The 19484-nt window shown below is 40.3% G+C and overlaps 1 protein-coding gene across 7 annotated transcripts in view; it reads left to right on the forward strand.

The window, feature by feature from the left end:
- The first annotated feature begins 3275 nt into the window (after positions 1-3275).
- The window catches only part of S100P (S100 calcium binding protein P), a 50047-nt gene continuing 33838 nt past the window's right edge, over positions 3276-19484 (forward strand). The window contains exons 1-5 of one of the 7 annotated variants that reach the window (XM_020992100.2): positions 3276-5366; positions 6187-6265; positions 6460-6568; positions 13967-14338; positions 17915-18028. In XM_020992100.2, the coding sequence (XP_020847759.1) occupies positions 6517-6568; positions 13967-14338; positions 17915-18028 (538 nt within the window). In that variant the 5' untranslated portion in view covers positions 3276-5366; positions 6187-6265; positions 6460-6516. The other 6 variants (XM_020992099.2, XM_078148822.1, XM_020992101.2 and 3 more) reach the window with 6 other exon arrangements.

Raw genomic sequence — 19484 nt, forward strand, 5'->3', positions numbered from 1 at the left:
CCTGCCTCCAGCACTTAACCCCAGTAACAGTTATTGAGTTGTTACCAATAGATAACAACCTTTCTGAAACTTCTGTTTCCTCATCTCCAAAGTAAGGATAATAATACGTGTAATACTCACCTCACTGGGCTGGTGTGAGCAAAATGATTTGTCAGCCTTAAAGGCTTGTGTGAATGTGAATTATGACCTAGGGAACGTTAATTCATTTCTCTGAGCCTCAGTTTTCACATCTCCTGCATGTCAGTTGGCCTTGGTTTTCTCAGGGAAGTAGGAGGCAAGACTGTCTCCTGAGAGGGAAGGGGCAGAAGGGGACTTCTCCCAGCAAAGGACCTCCCCTCCCACTTCATAAAATAAATTGAAGACATTCCCCCTTAATTCTCTCAGGACTTCTCTGTGTTTTCACCTAACCCTTTTTCATTTGTTTCAGTCTCATACAAGGGATGGTGTGGCCCTTCTTTCCAAGGCCAATACCTTCCATGTTGTCTTTGGTCCCTGAGCCTCCTGGCTCCTTCAGAAGCCTGGTCTACAGATAATTCCTGCTTTCTTCCTCTTCAATCTCTTCCTTTTTGTAGGCTTTTTCCCCTTTGCCTACAGACATACTCTGGTCACCACTATCCTTTTGACGCTACTATTTTCCTCAAGCTATTTCCCTCTCTCTCTTCCTCTCTCTGCTAAATTCTAAGAAAAAGTGCTCTAAACTAGCTTGCTCTCTCTCTTTTTATCATGCACTCACTCTTAAATCCCTTGCAGTCTGGCTTCAGACCTCACCACTCCATTGAGCCTGCTTTCTTAAAGCATACCAGTGACCAATGTTTACTACTTGTGTGATCTTGGGCAAGTAATTTAACAACCTCCCCAAGCCTCAGTTTCCTCATCTGTAAAATGAAAAGATTGGACTACATGGCCTGTCAGTCCTTCTAACTCTAAGTCTATGATCTAATGAATCTGATAGCCTTGCCTCAATCCTCATCCTTCCTAAATTTTTTTTTATAACACTTGACATTGTTGATAACTCCTTCCTTCAGGGGTTCTTAACCTGGGGTCCATAGGGTCTTTTTTTTAATTAATATTTTGATAACTATATTTTAAAAATAGTTGCTGCTCTTTGCAATCATATGTGTTTTATGTAATTAAAAATAATACAAGAATGGGTGCATAGGTCTTACTAGACTACCAAAAAGGCCCACAACACAGAAAAGGTTAAGAACTCCCTGTCCTCGATACCTCTCCTCCCTTGGCTTCTGGGACACTGTTTCTCCAGGTTTTCCTTTACTAGCTCAACTGTTCTTTCTAGGTTTCATTTCCTGAATCATCTGTCCCAGTGTATCCTGGGTCCCCTCCTCTTTTTATACGCTCTCCTTTGGTGATCTCATCCATTCCCATGGGTTGACTTTGTCCCAAATTTGTGTTTTATCCTGAACTCCAGTCCTGCAATTATCTGTTGGATATCTTCATCTGAATGTCTCAAGTCTCAAAATCACCCAGTCCAGAACAGACCTCATCATCCTCCCATCAAAACCACCCAACCTCTTCTATTTCTCTATTTTGGTTAATGGCATCAGCAATTTTCTAATAACAATGATACCTAGCATTTATATAGTGCTTTAAAATTTAGAGTACTTTACATATGTTAACTCAATTGATCCTCTCAACATCCCTGAGAGATAGGTGCCTTTATTATCCTCATTTTACAGATGAGGAAACTGAGGCACCAAGAGGTTAAATGACTTGCCCAGACTCCCAAATCTAATAAATGACTGGCTCTCGTAAATGACAGATCTTTCTGACTCTACATCCCTCACTCCATTTGTTATGCCACCTAGCGACCTCTAAATCATCCTTCAGCTCTCTCTTCCCTGTTACCCCTATGTTCATCCATTTGCCAAGTTCTGTCAGCCCTATTTCCACAACCTCTTTTGCCTCTGTACCTTTCCGTTCTCACAGACACCACCCTGAGACACTGTGTGACCTGGGACAAATCATTTAACTTCTGCCTTAGTTTATTCAAAATGGGGATAATAATTAGACCTACTTCCCAGGGTTATTGTGAAGATCAAATGAGATGATAATAATTGTGAAGGGCTTGAGCATTAATTAATGCTTCTTTCCTTACCCTGGTTCAGATCCTCATCACCTCTCACCTGGAGTATCAATAGACTGGCATTTATTAAATGCCTACTGTGTGCCCAAGAGTGTGCTAGACACTGGGGTTAAAAGACAATAAATGAAATGATTCTTACTCTCAAAGAGCCTCCATCTTCGATTTCCCCTTTCTCTCCCCTCTCCAATGCATTCTTCTCAGAGCCACCAGACTAATCTTGCTAAAGCATACCTCGTCTTATCAATTCCTGCTTAAAAACCATGAAGCTTCCTATTGCCTTACAATAAAACTCAAGTTCTTTGTCCTGACCTAGAAGGCCGTTCACCCCAGCTTACCTTTTCTGGTGGCCTCTTTCACATTCCTTCCCTTCACACGCTGTGTTCTGGTCACGCTAGACATCTGGCTCTTTCCCAGACTCAGGTGCCACCTCCAGGTATCCATCATGCCTGCAACGTACTCCTTCCTCCTCTTCTCATTGCAGAATCCTTCTTGATCAAGGACCAGCCCAGTTGTTGCTTTCTCTATGAAGCTTTCCCTTATCCTCCCACCAAAGGTATTTCTTCCTTCCTCCAAGTTTTCTACAACACTATCTCTCTCTGGATCTCTCCTCTCCTCCCGTTCCCCATCACGTACTGCCTTGCATCATGCTTACCAGCATAAATGCCACGTGCCCACCTCCCCATAGAACACAAGCGTTTTGAAGGCAGGAACTGGTTCTTCTCATCCTCAACACCTTGTACATAGTAGGCCCTTAATAAGTATTTGCTGAAATTCAGTTGAATGGAATAGAACTATAGTGTGGTATCAAGGAAAGAGCACTGCTTTTGGAACCAAAGGACCTGGCTTCAGGTAGTTGTGCTACCTGTGTGAATTAGGTAAATGAGAGACAGGTGAGTGGTACCGTGGGTAGAGCACCAGGCCTAGAGTTAGGAAGACTTGAGTTAAAGTCTGACCTCAGACACTTACTAGCTGTGTGACCCTGCTTTGTCTGCCCCAGTTTCCTTATCTGTAACAATCTGTAAAAAAAAATAATAATAATGATAATAACTCCTACCTCATAAGATTTTTGTGAGTATCAAATGAGATAATAATTATAAAGCACTTAGTACAGTGCTTGGTACATGGCAAGCAGTATATAAATAATAGTTATTATTATTAAATCACTTCACCTGTCTGAGACTTCCTTCTTTATAAAATAAGGAGGTTGGACTCAATTATGTCCAAGGTTCTTTCTAGCTCTAATCTATGATACAATGAGGCTCTCATCATTACTGGAACCTCCCCCTAGCTAAGAATGTTTCTAAGCTAGAAAATGTCCAACCCCTTTGAACCTGAAATCTCGTTACTAGGCATATACCCTAAGAAGGTCTTTGATAAAAAGAAAGTCTCCCTATACACCAAAATATTTCCAGCATCACTTTTTATGGGGAAAAAGAATTGGAACCAAAGTAGATGGGAATTAGTTGAGGAGTGGCAAAAAAAAAAATTGTGCTATATCAACATAATAAAATATTACTCTGTCATAATAAATAAGATGCATACAGAGGAGCATGAAAAGACCTCCATGAACTGATGCAAAGTGAAGGGAGCAGAGCCAAAGAAATAATATATACAATGACTGCTACAATGTATGAAAATAACAGCCATCACATAGCAACTGAAAGTGAATATTATAAAGTTACAGGGTACAAGTGTGGCTTCTTCCCTCTACTCATCTTTAGAGATGGGGATCTTTGGATCTAGAACATGGACAGATATTTTTAGGTATTGATTGGTTTTGCTGATTTTTTACTTCCTCTTTTCTCTTAAAAAAAAAATTCTCCCTTCTAAAAGATGGCTCTCTGTGAGGGCTGTGGGAGAGACATACAGGGGGAAATGTAGGTGATGTTAAAACAAAAGATATTGATAAATTTATATATTTTTTAAAAGTTTATGAGTCAGAAATATCTATTTCAGAGGTTATAAGTGTAGTGCCTCATCAAATTTGAGGTTAGAACATCCCACTTTGTAACATCAGCTCTGCTCGCTTTCCTTTTGTGGAAAACTGAATCACTCTAACATTCTGTGACTGAAAAGGTCAACTATGTGTGGGCTGGACTTTTTATTTTTTTAACTGATGTAAGTAGATTTTCTATTACTGAAAAGTAAACCACAGCCTGCACATATTTCAAGATGTCCCCTCCTTTTTAAAGAAGTCTCTGACAAATTATTCAATAGGAACAACTGAATTCTACTATCCACCCTCCCTATATCCCCCACTCAACTCGTGTGCATTAAAAATATAAATTTCACTATCACTCAAATCTCACCAAAATAAGCCTAATAATTCCAGCAGTGGGAGGAAGGGCCGGCATAGAACAAGGGTGGGTTAGTGAAAGGGCCCCAGATTTGGCATGGAAGGATCTGGCTTCAAGCCTCAGTTTGAGTACTTATATGCTTTGCATCTTAAGCACACTTACCTTCAGAGCCTCAGTTTCCTCATCTGTGAATCAAGCATGCTTATATTTCAGTACATACCCAGCAAGATTATTGTGAAGGTGAAACAAGATTGTGTGTGTATGGGTGTGGTGTTTTGAAAAATGTAGTGATGATGATGATGATAATAATAATAGCTAGGATTTATGTAAGACTTTATGGTTTGCAAAGCACTACACATTTTATATCATTTTCCCCCCACAAAGAAGGTGCAAAATGTTAGAGGGCACAGAGTCAGGAAACCTGGGTTCAAATCCAGCCTCAGATGCTTACTAGCTATGTGTCCCTGGGCAACTTACTCAGTTTCCTTAACTATAAAATAGAGGGTAATAATGGCACCTACTTCATAGGATTGTTGCAAGGATCAAATGAGATAATATTTGTGAAGTGCTTGGCACAGTACCTGACTTAATAAATCCAGTATTTAATAAGTACTTTTTTCCCTTCTGACCAGGACATAATACAACAGGTATTGTGACACCTCTGGGCATTTTCCCATAAGGCAAAGAATCACAGGTATCATAGATTTAGAGCTACGAGAAATCTCTTAACTCCCTCATTTTACAGGTGGAAGTAATTGAGGCCAATGAAGCTATCAGTATTCCTGGGAGCTGTGCCTTTCTTAGTGCAGCCCACAATTTCAACAACTGTTTTGGCCAGCATCATCTACTTTTCACTGTCATTGACCTTGAAGTCCACTAAAAAACCCCAGATCTTCTTCAGACAAACTGTGGTTTACTCCTACCTCCCCTGTCATGTTGGAGTGGAAGAGAGAGAGGGAGTAAGAAAGGTAAGCCGTGGATTCTGAGGATAAGATCTTAGATTCATTATTTATGACAGGGAGGGGGGATTAAAATGAGAGCATAAGGGGGAGGGAGAGAAAGCAAAGAGGAAGGAAGAGAAGGAGGGAAGGATAATGGAACAGAGAGAGGGAAGGAGGAAGCAAAGGAGAGAAAGGGAAAAGAGGGAAAGAAAAACAGAGAGAGGAAGGGAGGAAGTGGAGAGAGGAGGGAGTTGATTTTCTGAACCCATGTCAGTCTCTAGCTACCTTTATTCCTATTAAATGTCATCTTATGACAACTGTCAGTAGGAGTAGAAACCTCCAGATGTGGTAATAGAGACAGTTGGCTGTGCACCTTTCAGATTGTCAGCACCAAGCAAGCACTTCAGTGAGGGCCATGATAGTCTTATTAATCATGACACCAGCTGCAGAATGACAGAGATAGAAGGGAGCGTGAAACACCAAATGCTGGGGAGATATGGACGTTTTGCAGTCTAGGCCAATCCCACCTAGGATTTCCTTGAAGTCTACTTTTGGCTGAAATAGACTTGGAAAGCATTTACATTTGGACTGAAAGCTGCCCACAGCAAAGTGGGGTTGTGTATAATGATAGAAATAGTGTGGAAGGCAGATGACCTGGGTTTAAATCCTTGCTTTGCCATGAACTTGCTGTATGATCTCAGATAAGTCAGTTTTCCTTACTGGTACTCAATTTCCTCATCTGAAAAAGAAATTATGTGATCTACACACTCAAAACTACTATGACAAAAGGACTTTGTAAACCTTCAGATGCTGTAGAAATAGTTGTTGTTATTATTATTTTGTGCAGTGAGATGTTCAGCTTGTTCTCTGGACCTAGGTCTTCCCTGCCTCTCAAAGATGGTGGGCCCATTTGTCCATAATATGAGGTAGGTGGGGCCCCTGGTGCATCCGAATTAATGTGCTGTGTGCTATTGTCAGTAGTGCTTCATGGTCTCTGGGGTTTTGAGTTCCTGTCTCTGGGGTGTGGTCTCAAGGTCTTCCTCCTGCTAAAAGTGAGCACAGACAGACTTTACAAGAGGATCATCTGAAATAAACAGCGACTGTCCATCTCTGTGCAAAGGAAAATGTAGCTGCCTGTTGAGGAAGTCACTGAAGCCGGTGGTGGGGCCTGCCTGACATGGCCAGCATGCTGGAATTGATTCTTCTCATGGCTCCCTGTGGGTACCTGGGTAAGAGCCTGTCTTACATAGTATTCTCTCTCTCTCTCTCTCTCTCTCTCTCTCTCTCTCTCTCTCTCTCTCTCTCTCTCTCTCTCTCTCTCTCTCTCTCTCTCTCTCTCTCTCTCTCTCCCCCTCCCTCCCCTCTTTTGCTCTTCATTCTCCCTTTCTTTCTCCCTGTCTCTCTTCCTCACCCCTTTCCCCAATCTCTTTCTTTCTTTTCCTACATTCCTCTCTCTCTCTCCACTTCCTCCCTTCCTCTCTCTCTGTTTTTCTTTCTTTCCCTCTTTTCCTCCCTTCCTCTCGCTCCCTGTCTTCTTCCCTTCCTTTCTCTCCCTTGCTTCCTCCTTCCTTCTCTCTGTTCCACTATCCTTCCCTCCTTCTCTTCCTTCTTCTTTGCTTTCTCCCCCTCTCCCTCGTGCTGTCATTTTAATCCCCTCCCCCATGAATACATGAATCTAAAATCTTATCCTTAGAATCCATGGCTTACCTTAAATTACACCTTAAGAGAATGAATTCATTTAAGAAAGACCACATTTATATAATGCTGTCTTCACAAACTCTGTGAGGAAGAGAATGCAGATCGTCATTTTATACGTAAAGGAAACTGAGGCTCAGATATTGCCCCAAAATCACACAGTGAGCTGGTAACCGAAGTAGGATCATCTGATTTAGAGTGGGAAGGAGGGAAGGAAGGAAATGAACCCTTATTAAGTACCTACTATGTGCCAGGTGCTAGGCTAAGTGCTTCATAAATATGACCTCATTTGCTCCCTATAACAAGCCTGGGAGGTAGGAAGGAACCTGATAAGTGATCTAGCCCTACTCTGTCATTACAGATGAGGAAACTGAGGCCCAGACCTCTCTGGTCACAAAGGTAGTACATGGCAAAATCAGGACTCAAACCCAGGTTTCCTAGCTCCCAAGTCTAGAACCCTCATTATTAGACCATGCTGCCTCCCCTCCTTCTAGGTGTACGTGTATTTTAAATCCCTGCCTACAGTTTTATAAAGCTTTCAAAATCTGCCCATCTGTAGAATATTTTAAAAATCTGTGTCTAATGATAGCCATCTCTAAGGGTGAGGGAGGGAAAAAAAGAAAAAAAGAAATTTATATTATAACTTTATTATATATTTAAAACGAATTACAGGTTGTGCACAATAGATTTGCAGTTTCATATGCAATCGTTTCTTTTATTATACAGTGACGTGGAAATGCTTGTTTTATTCCATAAATTAAAAATAAAAAATTTTTAAGAAGTCTATCCCAAAGGATCACAGTATCATAGACTTAGAAGCCATCTAGTCTAACCCCTTCATTTTACAGATAAAGAAACTGAGGTCCAAAAAGGTGAAGCCATTTACCGAAGGTCACACAGGCAGTAAATGAGAATCCCAAATTTGAACAAGTGTCCCCTGCTCTCTGTCCTGGGCTCTTTCCATTAACACCCTGTGACAGGACCTCATAAGCTTGATTGTTGAATCTTGAAAGAAGATATTATAAACAACTGAAAGGTTGGCCCATGGAACTTTTCCAGGCCCATGTTTTTGTCTAAGAAATGACCATGAAAATGTTACACTTTGTTGGCTGCTAAAAGGGTTGAATATAAATTATATGTATATGTGTGTGTGTGTGTGTGTGTGTGTGTCTGTATCTATTATAGGTGCTAGGCTAAGTACTACATATATGTGTGTGTATATATATAGATAGATATTTATATAAATTGATTCCTAAAATGGTCAGCAAATTCTACTAAATGAAGCCCTTGAGTTTCACTTCATTTAAAGAACTGGCTTTTAGGAGTAAATGTTTTTACAAGAACAGTTTTGTGAATATAGAGATGGGATCAAACTACTACTAAGTTGGGTGATCGTTAAGTTCCTTATCAGTTTTCAGGTTTCTATTGGACAGGTAAGAAAAGAAGGAAACAAGCATTTATTAAGCACCTACTATTTGCCAGGCTCTTTACAAATATCATCTCATTTGATTTTCACACCATCCATGGGAGGTAGGTGCTGTTATTATTCTTATTTTATAGTTGAAGAAACTGAGGCAGGCGGAGGGTAAGTACCTTGCCCAGAGTCACACAGCTATAAAGTATTCGAGATTGATTTGAACTCAGGTCTTCCTGACTCCCAAGTCCAGACCTCTATCGGTACCTCTTAGATGCCTCTGGAACTCTGTTGTATACTTCTGAATCCGTAGATGAGGGGTAGCACCGTGCGTGTTGTGGGCTGGTGAATGAGCAAGATATAGTTCAAGTGTTATCCATGATGCATTCTGACTGTGTAACCCTGGGCAGGTATCCAACCTCTCTGAGCCTCAGGCAACTCTCTAAGAGCTTTAAGTTACAGATGAGATGCTGAGCCATCTGTGGAGGAACAGGGATGGGCTAGAACAAAAATATTCCTCTTCACAACTAGCTTAATGCCCTTCACATGATAAGTACTCAGTGTTTGGTAAACAAACGAATGAAGAGCTTTCAAATTCAGCTTGTTAGATTGCTCCCAGCCGGTTCCCCAGATGATTCAGAGGTGGGGAACCTTCGGCCTCGAGGCCACATGTGGCCTTCTAGGTCCTCGGGTGCGGCCTTTTGACTGAGTCCAAGTTTTACAGAACTAATCCTTTTACGAAGGGGATTTGTTCTGTGAAGTTTGGACTCAGTCAAAGGGCTGCACTTGAGGACCTAGAGGGCCACATGTGGCCTCGAGGCCGAAGGTTCCCCACCTCTGCAGGAAGTCAGCGGGGCCCTCTGAGTCTAATCAGTCCATTACCCTTTTGCCTGGTTGCCTAACCAAAACAAAACAAGACAAAAAACCCCCAACAAACTCAACAGTGATATTCTCTCCCTATCTCCCAATCTGAACCCGTTCTGCCCCAGCTCCCTCCCTTGTGTGCACTCATTCTTGAACAGAATTAAAACACTTTTCTCTTCCTCTTGGTCCCCAGAGCCCGAAGCCAATTTGTATTTCTTTGTCACTAAACTTCCTTGTAGCTTCTTGAGCTGGCCCAGGCAGACAAAGAGGCGCCCTTCTCTGTATATCCACAGCCAGCCATATTTGATTAGACTTCAGAGGTGATTGGCTCTACCCCAACCCACTGTGTGACCTTGGGAAGATCCTCTCTGCATCTCACTTTCCTCATCTGTGTAATGGAAGGGCTGGGCCAGCCCATAGGAACACAGCTGCAGAGCTAGAAGGGACCCCAGAAACCATTGAATCTAACCCCTTCCTTTTACAGATGAGGAAACTGATTAGATTAGATAACTTGACAAAGTCTAAGATTCTAAGACTATTCTTCTTTTATTAACATTTTAAAATTGATTTCAAGGAGTAGCTTGGAATCATTAAAAGTATTATGTTTCCCAAATACAACCTAGCCCATTTCATCCTCTTATCTAATTAGATTTAGACCATTCATACAGAAACTAAAAATGCCATAGATAAATGCGTGATCAGCTGGAGAATTTTCTAGCTGGTTTCTTCTCTCTTTTCTGGCAGGAATGTGCCAGGGTCAGAGGTGGGTTACCCATAAAAAGTATAGATCATGAGAACTTGTAGGGAGCTCAGCAGTTACAAAATCTAACCTCTTCATTTTACAGATGGGAAAACTAAGGCTTACAAGTCAGGTAGCTTGCCCATAGTCACACAAATAGTCCCTCTACTTGGGGTAGGACCAGCCTTATACTGCTAGGCCTGTGGCATTTCCATACTTTTTTCAATGAAATCGGTTGTCTTTCACTAACACTCCCTCCCATACCTCATCTACAAAATAAGGGGATTGGACCACAAGAGATCTCAGGTGGAGGTGACCCTGGATTCTTTTTTTCCCCCAAAGTTTTTATTATTTTGATTTATCAACAATCACTTCTATAAGCTCCTGAGTTTCAAATTTTTCTCCCCCTTCCCCCACAAGATGCAATCCGACACAGGCTATATGTATACATTTCTATTAAACATTTTTTCACATTAGTCATGTTGTAAGGAAGAATCCAATAGGAGGAACCACCAGAAAGAGGAAACAAAACAAAACAGAAGAAAAAAAATAGCAAATAGTATGCTTCAATCTGCATTCAAACTCCATAGTTCCTTCTGGATATGGATAGCATTTTCCATCATGAGATCCCTGGAGATGTCCTAGATCCCTGCATTGCTGAGAAGTGCCAACAAAGTCAGTCATTATTCAATGTGGCAGTTACTGTGTACGATGTTCTCCTGGTTCTGCTCACTTCACTTAGCATCAGTCTATACAAATCTTTCCAAGTTCTTCTGAAATCTGCCTGCCCATCATTTCCCACAGCAGAATAGTATTCCATCACATTCACACACCACAACTTGCTCAGCCATTCCTCAACTGATGGGCATCCTCTCAGTCTCCAACTCTGTGCCACCACAAAAAAAGGCTGCTACGTATATTTCTGTACATGTGGGTACCTTTCCCACTTTTATGATCTCTTTGAGATACAGCCCCAGAAGGGCTACTGCTGGGTCAAAGGACATGCACATTTCCATAGCCCCTTGGGCATAGTTCCAAACCACTCTCCAAAATGGTTGGATCACTTCACAACTCCACCAATAATGTACCAGCGCTCCAATTTTCCCCCATCTTCTCCAACATTTATCATTTACTTGTTTTGTCATGTTGGCCAATCCGATAGGTGTGATGTGGTACCTTAGAGTTGTTTTGAGTGCTTTAGAGCATTTTTCATATGACTATAGATGACTTTAATTTCTTCATCTGAAAATTGCCTGTTCACATCTCTTGACCATTCATCAATTGGTGAATGACCTGTATTCTCACAAATTAGACTTAGTTCTCTCTATATTTTAGAAATGAGGCCCCTATCAGAGACACTGGTTGTAAAAATTCCTTCCCAGTCCCTGTCTCCCTCCAATCTTGACTACATCGACTTTTTTGTGCAAAAACTTTTCAATTTAATGTAATCAAAGTTATCCATTTTGGATTTCATAATGTTCTCTATCTCCTGTTTGGTTATAAATTCTTCTGTTCTCCATAAATCTGACAGGTAAACTATTCCTTTCCCTCCCAGTTTGCTTATAGTATCAGCCTCTATATCTAAATCATGAACCCATTTTGACTTTATTTTGGTATATGGTGTGAGATTTTTGTCTATGCCTAGTTTCTGCCATACTCTTTTCCAGTTTTCCCAGCAACTTTTGTCAAATAGTGAGTTCTTATTGCAGAAGCTGGGGTCTTTGGGTTTATCAAATAGTAGATTAGCATAGTCATTGACTACTATGTCTTGCATACCTAACCTATTCCACTGATCCACTACTCTATTTCTTAGCCAGTACCAAGTAGTTTTGATGATTGTAGCTTTGTAGTACAATTTAAGATCTGGAATAGCTAGGCCACCTTCCCCTCTATTTCTTTTCATTAGTTCCCTTGATATTCTGGACCTTTTGTTATTCAAATGAATCTTGTTATTATTTTTTCTAGCTCTATAAAATAATTTTTGGTAGTTTGATTGGTATGGCACTGAATAAGTAAATTAGCTTAGGTAGAATTGTCATTTTTATTATATTAGCTCAGCCTACCCATGAGCAACTGATGTTTTTCCAGTTAGTAAGATCTGACTTTATTTGTGTGAGAAGTGTTTTGTAATTGTGTTCATTTAGTTCTTGGTTTCCTTTCGGGAGGTAGACTCCTAAATATTTTATAATGTCTACAGTAACTTTAAATGGAATTTCTCTTTCTGTCTCTTGCTATTGGGTTGACCCTGGATTCTTTAAGGCTGTGACTGAAGAACACAGGCCCTCCCAAGATGGAGCGCATCATAGATTTATAGGCTCATAGGTTTAAGGCAGGAAGAACCTACAGATTACAGAAGACCAACCCCCTCATTTTACACATAAACAAACTGAACTTCAGAAAGGTTAAATAATTCACCATAGGTCACACAGATGGCAGATGAGAAGCAGAGTTGGGATTTGAACCCAGGTCCTTTCCTTCTTCCCAGCTTCCCTCTGACTATGAAGTAATCCTCCTAGGCACCCTGGCTCAAAACCTAGGCACCATCCTTGATTCCTCATTTTCTCTCATCACCCATATCCAATCTATTGTTAAGTTGGCCCTGCTAGTCACCCTGTCCTCTCCTCTGACACTGCTACCACCTAGGCCCAGGCCTCATCACCTCACCATTGAGCTATCTCAATAGCCTTTGATCGGTCTCTCTGCCTCCAGTGGCTTCCTGTTACCTCCAGGATCAAATTTAGAATCCTCTGTTTGGCTTTCAAAGCCCTTCATAAACTAGCCCCTTCCTACCTTTCCAGTCTTCTCACATATCCCTCTCTTCCATGTATACTACTACTCAGTGACATTGGCCTCCTTGTTCTGACAGAAGATGCTCCACCTCCCACCTTGGAGAATTGTCATTGGCTGTTCCCCGAGCCTGGAATTTCCTCCTCCTAGAGTCTACCATCTGATTTCCCTGGTTTTTTTCGAGTCTCAGCTAAAATCCTACCTTCTGCAAGAAAACTTTCATGGCTAGTGCCCCTCTGTTGATTATCTCACACACACACACACACGTATATATATATATATATATATATATATATATATATATATGTATATATATATGTATATATATGTATATATATAGAGAGAGCATTATATATATGTTGATTATCTCATATATGTATATATTTAGAGCATTATATATATATTTTATTCATATATATATGTGTATATAAATAATGCTCTAAATCACTATTGATTAGAGAGATGTAAATCAAGGAGGCTCTGTGGTACCACATCACACCTATTGGATTGGCCAACATGACAAAATAGGTAAATGATGAATATTGGAGAAGATGTGGGAAAATGTGGGTGCATTGTTGGTGGAGTTGTGAAGTGATCCAGCCATTTTGGAGTGCGATTTGGAACTATGCCCAAGAGGCTATGGAAATGTGCATGCCCTATATACATATGTGTGTGTATGTATATATGTATATGTATATATATGAGATATATATGCATATGTGCATATATATGTGTATATGTACTGTATGTTTATATAAAATCCTGTTTGTACATAGTTGTTTGCTTGTCATCACCCCCATTAGACTGTGAGCTCCTTGAAAGCAGGGAATTTCTCTGCTTTACTGATTACTTATTAGCTGTGTGATCTTAAACAGAACACAGCCTTTCTGGGCCTCATGAGTTTTGATCATCTGTAAAATGAGGGAGTTGAGATAGTTAGCCTCTGAGGCCCTTGCCAGTTCTAAATCCAAAATTATGGATAATCTACTTCTGTATTTTCCAGATGAAGAAAGTAAGGCCCACAGAGTTCTGTGAGACCATAAAAAGGGATTGGGATGTCCATTCTGGGGATATTCTGGACTTTCTCTTCAGTAGTTAAGATAGTGATAATTCTTCTTTTGCTAAAAGTGCTGACATCAGTGAATAACTTGACAATCACTCAGAGCCCTTCTGAGCTGCAGCTACTGGTAGGACAGTCTGCTGAAATAATCTGTTCCTGGAATGTCAGTTCTGAGGTGGAACAGTTTCGAGTACAATGGAAGAAAGTCAGCCACGTCCAAGACAGTGTTACCCATCCAACAAAAGCCCTCAAAGACAATGCTACCCTCATTAAGAAGAACTTGTACAACAGAAGCGGTTTCACCCAAGGAACTGGGAAGGAACCCCTGGAACTAAAAAACCTGCAAGTACATGACTCTGGACTTTATTTATGTAAAATAACAGTTGACATTCCTATATATAAGCACGCACAAGGACCTGGGACTCTTCTTACTGTGAAAGGTAAGGCACAAGGGATGCTTCCCTCCCATGTTTTCTCTTAACCCTTCCCTTATAGCACTAGAAGGGACCCTAGTGATCTCATCTAACCCCATCATTTTATGAAGAAGGGCTGTGGGGCCAAGGAGGTCAAGTTACTTCCCCAAGTTCATACCATAAGCATCACAGATAGGATTTAAATACAGATCCTCTGCTACAGAACAGGTTCTTTCTCCATTGTACCTCACTGTGCCCCCTGTATCCATTGTGTCCGCCTCACTGTAGATATCAAAATAGATGGTGGGAAGCATAGGAATTTGCCCATTTTTTTTCAAAGAGTAGAAACACTAGTGATCATAGGATTTGGGGATGGAAAGAAATTTTAAAGTCCTTTATTTAGTCCAACAGGCTGAGAAAACAGGTCCAGAGAGGGTCAGTAATTTGTCCAAGGTCACACAGTTAGTAAATAGCAGACAGAACTGGGACTCAAAGTCAGGACCTCAGACTTCACATCTACTGTTCTTCCTATCAAACACACCACTGAGAACTTCATGGAAATTTCTTTCCTTTTGAAATGAAGAGTTGGAATAGATGATCTCTAAGGTCCACTCCTGTAACTCAATCTGACGTGGTTTTACATTATTTTATTTATTTTTATATTATTTATTGTTTAATATTTAGTGTTATTTTATTCATATGGGGCTCTATACAGAAGTATGCTGGTAGATATTGAACAACCAACCCTCGGGGGGAAAAACCTAACCCTGACACACTTTTAAGTTTCGTCTACATTTTCATCATTTCTCCATCACTTTCTTAAGTCTAGAAATCAATGAAACAGTGAATCAAGCCCTGATTTGTACCTTTGCTGATTTCTGAGGTGTAAACATTCACACTGAAAATTTAAGTCAGCTCCCAAGAACCAGTTCGAGCTGGCTCTATCTAGCATGCTCCTGAAGGTCTTTGCATATCTGTCTATGTGTGTATATGTATACATATGTGTGTATGTACATATATACGTGTGTGTGTATATGTATTTTTCTATGTACTTTCTCATTTGGTTCTCACAACAACCTTGTGAGGCCAATGATATTTTTATGCCCATTTTACAGAGGAGAAAATTGAGGCTAGAGGAGGTTGAGTGATATGTCCATGGTCACACGGCTTTGTGTCAGAGGCAATCTTAAGTTTTTCTTGTGCTTGATCCCCTTCCCTGAACCCTCCTGTGTACACACACACACACGCACACACACGCACATGCACACCCCCCACCACCATAATAACCAGCATTGAGGAAGCATCTGATAACACCTTATCGAATGAATGAATGAAAAATCATTGGTCATTAATAATTGCAGCCGAGCTGTTAGATTCAGCTCAGCGCCTTCTCTGACACCTTCTGCCCATTTCTGTCTTCCTTCTTTGCTTCCCCTTCCTCTTAAGGAATGACAGCATCTGCTGATAGAAAACACTCCAAAAGGAGCAGCACCCGGAAGCAGAGGAAATGTGACGGTGTTTTTTTTTTTTCACCTCCATTGCCTGATCTTTGAAGCTGCCATTTACCCTACTCAGATTATGGGCATTTGACCAGTGCTCATTTGATCAAGCGCAAGTTTTTATTTATTCAACAAATATGTATTAAGTGCCTGCTGTGTCTAGCACACTATGCTCTGGGCTGGGAGAAATGCAAAGATAGACTCCTTGCCCCCCAGGCGCTTACATTCTTGTCAGGAGACTAGGTTCTAAATACACAAAAATTAAACTAACAGAAGAGTTAAATAAATAACTAATAAAAATAGCTAATAGCTAAATAAAGAGTATCAATGATCAATATTAATTATTAAATAAACAGCTGATAGAAATAACCAACAATTAAATAGCATCAATAATAAATGTTAATTATTTTTAAATAGCTAACAAATAAGAAACTAATAGCTTTTTTTTTTTTTTGCTTTTAGGCAGTTGGGGTTAAGTGACTTGCCCAGGGTCACACAGCTAGTAAGTGTCAAGTGGTTGGTCTGAGGCCGGATTTGAACTCAGGTCCTCCTGACTTCAGGGCCGGTGCTCTATCCACTGTGCCACCTAGCTGCCCCCCAGAAACTAATAGCTTTTAAAAAACATTTAATAAAAGACACTAGTGGATCAGCCCAATGTTCTGGTAAACTGAGGCTCAGAGAAGTGGCTTGCTCAGGATCATATAGGTCATCGGTAAGCGGCAGACCCAGGCCACAGTTCTTCCTACTGCAGAATTCCCAGGTAGACCCAACAGCAGCAACTTTCCGTGATCGATTCATAGCCACCAGTACTGACTGAGCATCCACTTGGACTGCACAGTAGACTTGTTTGGCCTTAATTCAATTCCATAACCATTTATCCAGTGTGAGACGGCAACCAAAGAAAGTGAACACCATCCTAGTCTCTGTTAAGAGAAACATGGGGCTGGGGGTGCGGCTACGTGGTGTGGTGGAGAGAGCGCCAGCCCTGAGGTCAGAAAGACCTGAGTTCAAATTTGACCTCAGACCAAACACTTGACACTTACTAGCTGTGTGACCCTGGGCAAGTCATTTAACCCCAATCGTCTAAAATAATTAGTTAATTAATTAATTAATTAATTAAAGAAGAAACATGGCGTTAGGGAGGGGTTATGTTCATTATATTCTGCTCTGACCAGGCTACATTTGGAATGCTGGGCTCGATTCTAGGCATTACATTTTAGGAAGTCAGTTGACAAACTTTATAGTGTCCAGACAAGGGCTACCAGGAGAGTAAAGTCAAGGGTCTTACTTCATGCTGTATGAGAATTGAAGGGGCTGGGAATGTTTAGCGTGGAGATGACAAGACTTAGCAGGGGTGGCTGTGCAGTGGAGATGATGGCTGTCTTCAAGTATTTGAAAGACTGTCATGGAAAAAGGGATTTGACCTACTCTGCTTGGCCCCAGGGGGAGGAGCCAGAGGGGAGGTTGCAGAGACATATTTAAGCGTGATATAGGGAGACCTTCCTAACCATTAGAATTATCCAAAAGTAGAATGAGCTGCTTTGGGACATAATGGGTGCCTTCTTTATTGAACGTCCCTTCCAACATAACTTTTCTGTGCCTCTGCTTTCTCATAAGTAAAATGAGGTGGTTGAATTTAATGATCTCTAAGGTTCTTTCCAGCTCTGAGACTGTTTTCCTACTAATATTAACCCATAAAAATATATATTGTTACCACTTATTAGCTATGTGGCAACTCAACCTTTCTGAAACTATTTTCTTAGTTAAAGATATGGTAACAATATGTATACTTGGTGGGAGAGGTTGGTGAAGGTGGTATGATATCTGTAAAATGAGGAGGTTGGACTAAAGCAGCAGTTCTTCAATGTTTCGGTCACAATAATAGTCTTCCTACATCTTAGGATTTTTGTGGGGTGCAGATGGATGTAAAATACTATATAATGTCAACAGTTACTATTATAAACCTTTTCTATGGATTCTGTGGATGTAGAGGGGAGTTAAAATTTCATAGTGATATAACTAAACCATTTTGGGAATTAATTTCGATGTTTTTTAGTGCTTTAAAGTAACAGACATAGATGACTTTTGCCTATATTCTTTGCAGAAAAGAATAAAAAAAAACAATGGCCCTGGTGGACTTTGGTGATCTTTCTTCTCCTAACATTCAGTGCCTGCTTGAGCTATTATTTCAAGAAGCGAAAGAATTCAAAAAGAATTGGTAAGAGTTGTTTCAAGTGTTCTAAAAATGTAAGAGGTTATGGCAGAGGAGGGGAATGTGCATTTATTAAGTGTTTATCATGTGCCAGCTAGGCCAAGACTCTCACAACAGTCCTTGGAAGTCGATGCTATTATTATATCCATTTTACAGCTGAGGAAACTGAGGCAGGCAGAGGTGAAGTGACTTGCCCAGAGTCACATAGCTACAAAGTATCTGAAAGTAGATTTGAACTCAGGTCTTCCTGATCCCATGACTAGCACTCTAGCTACTATACCACTTTCTAAATAGTGTTATTGTTACTGTTATTATTGCTTATAACTAATAATTATTCCTAACAGCTAGTAATAATATCAATATTAATAACCCTTTCTTTAAATAAATTTTTATTTACATATACCATAAACTTGCCATGTAACAATATGTCATTTTCCTCTTTTTATATCATCATTAGGGATAGGGACTAGATCTGGGATTTCATTGATATGGATTACACCTAGATAAGGAAACCCTTATCAATGCAAGTCAGGATTATCTCTGGTCTTAAAGAGCTACCAAGAGCCCTGATCTCTTAAGTGTCTTGTCCGGGGTCATACAGCTCAGAGGCTAGACTTTAAGTCAGGATTCCTGCCTCCAAGATCAGGTCTATATGGAGTGCACCATGCTGCCTTTCCTATCATGCGTAGCTCAACAAATGTTTGTTAAACTCCTACTGTGTGCTGTTGGGGATGTTAGCTGATGAGTAAAAAAGAGTCTCTGCCTTCAGAGAACTTCCAGTCTAGTAGTGATGTAGAACAGTTTTCACTCTAATTGACAAGTATTCAGGTTTTTGAAGATTATTGTTGACTCATCCTCCAAACAATTCTTCTGTGGGCTACATATGTAGTGTCATTGTAATCAGGAAGTAGGGTTACAAAAATGGTGGCAGGTGCAGACAGTGCCCCAGGGAAACTATTTTCTTAGTTAAAGATATGCTAACAATATGAATACTTGGTGGGAGAGGTTGATAAGGGTGATATGATATCTGTAAAATGAGGAGGTTGGACTAAAGCAGCAGTTCTTCAAATGTTTCGGTCACAAGCCTCCTTTACATTCTTAAATATTATTGACAAACCTAAGAAGCTTTTGTTTATGTGGATTCTATCCAAGGGTATGCTTGAACATGGAAGAGCCAATTGTTAAATTTTCAGTGTGAGCCTTTAAACTTCAAAAATCAGCTAATGCTAAAAATGTTCTTGTTGGTCACTTAAACTTAAGAACGAGATGGGGAAAATGCTTATAATTCAAACTGAACTTAAAAGTGTGTCATGCCTTTGCAGAGAACTGTTTGTTAAACATCAGCACATCCCTGGTTATATCTATTAATGTTTACCTTATTGGCCTTTAAAATAGATTAATTTTTAGTTATTTATTAATTCATTTATACATAACAATAAAAACCCATTACATGTTAATGTAA

The sequence above is a fragment of the Phascolarctos cinereus genome, unplaced genomic scaffold (genome assembly GCF_003287225.1).
Source record: "Phascolarctos cinereus isolate Bilbo 61053 unplaced genomic scaffold, phaCin_HiC Scaffold_9;HRSCAF=440, whole genome shotgun sequence".
Taxonomy (NCBI): domain Eukaryota; kingdom Metazoa; phylum Chordata; class Mammalia; order Diprotodontia; family Phascolarctidae; genus Phascolarctos; species Phascolarctos cinereus.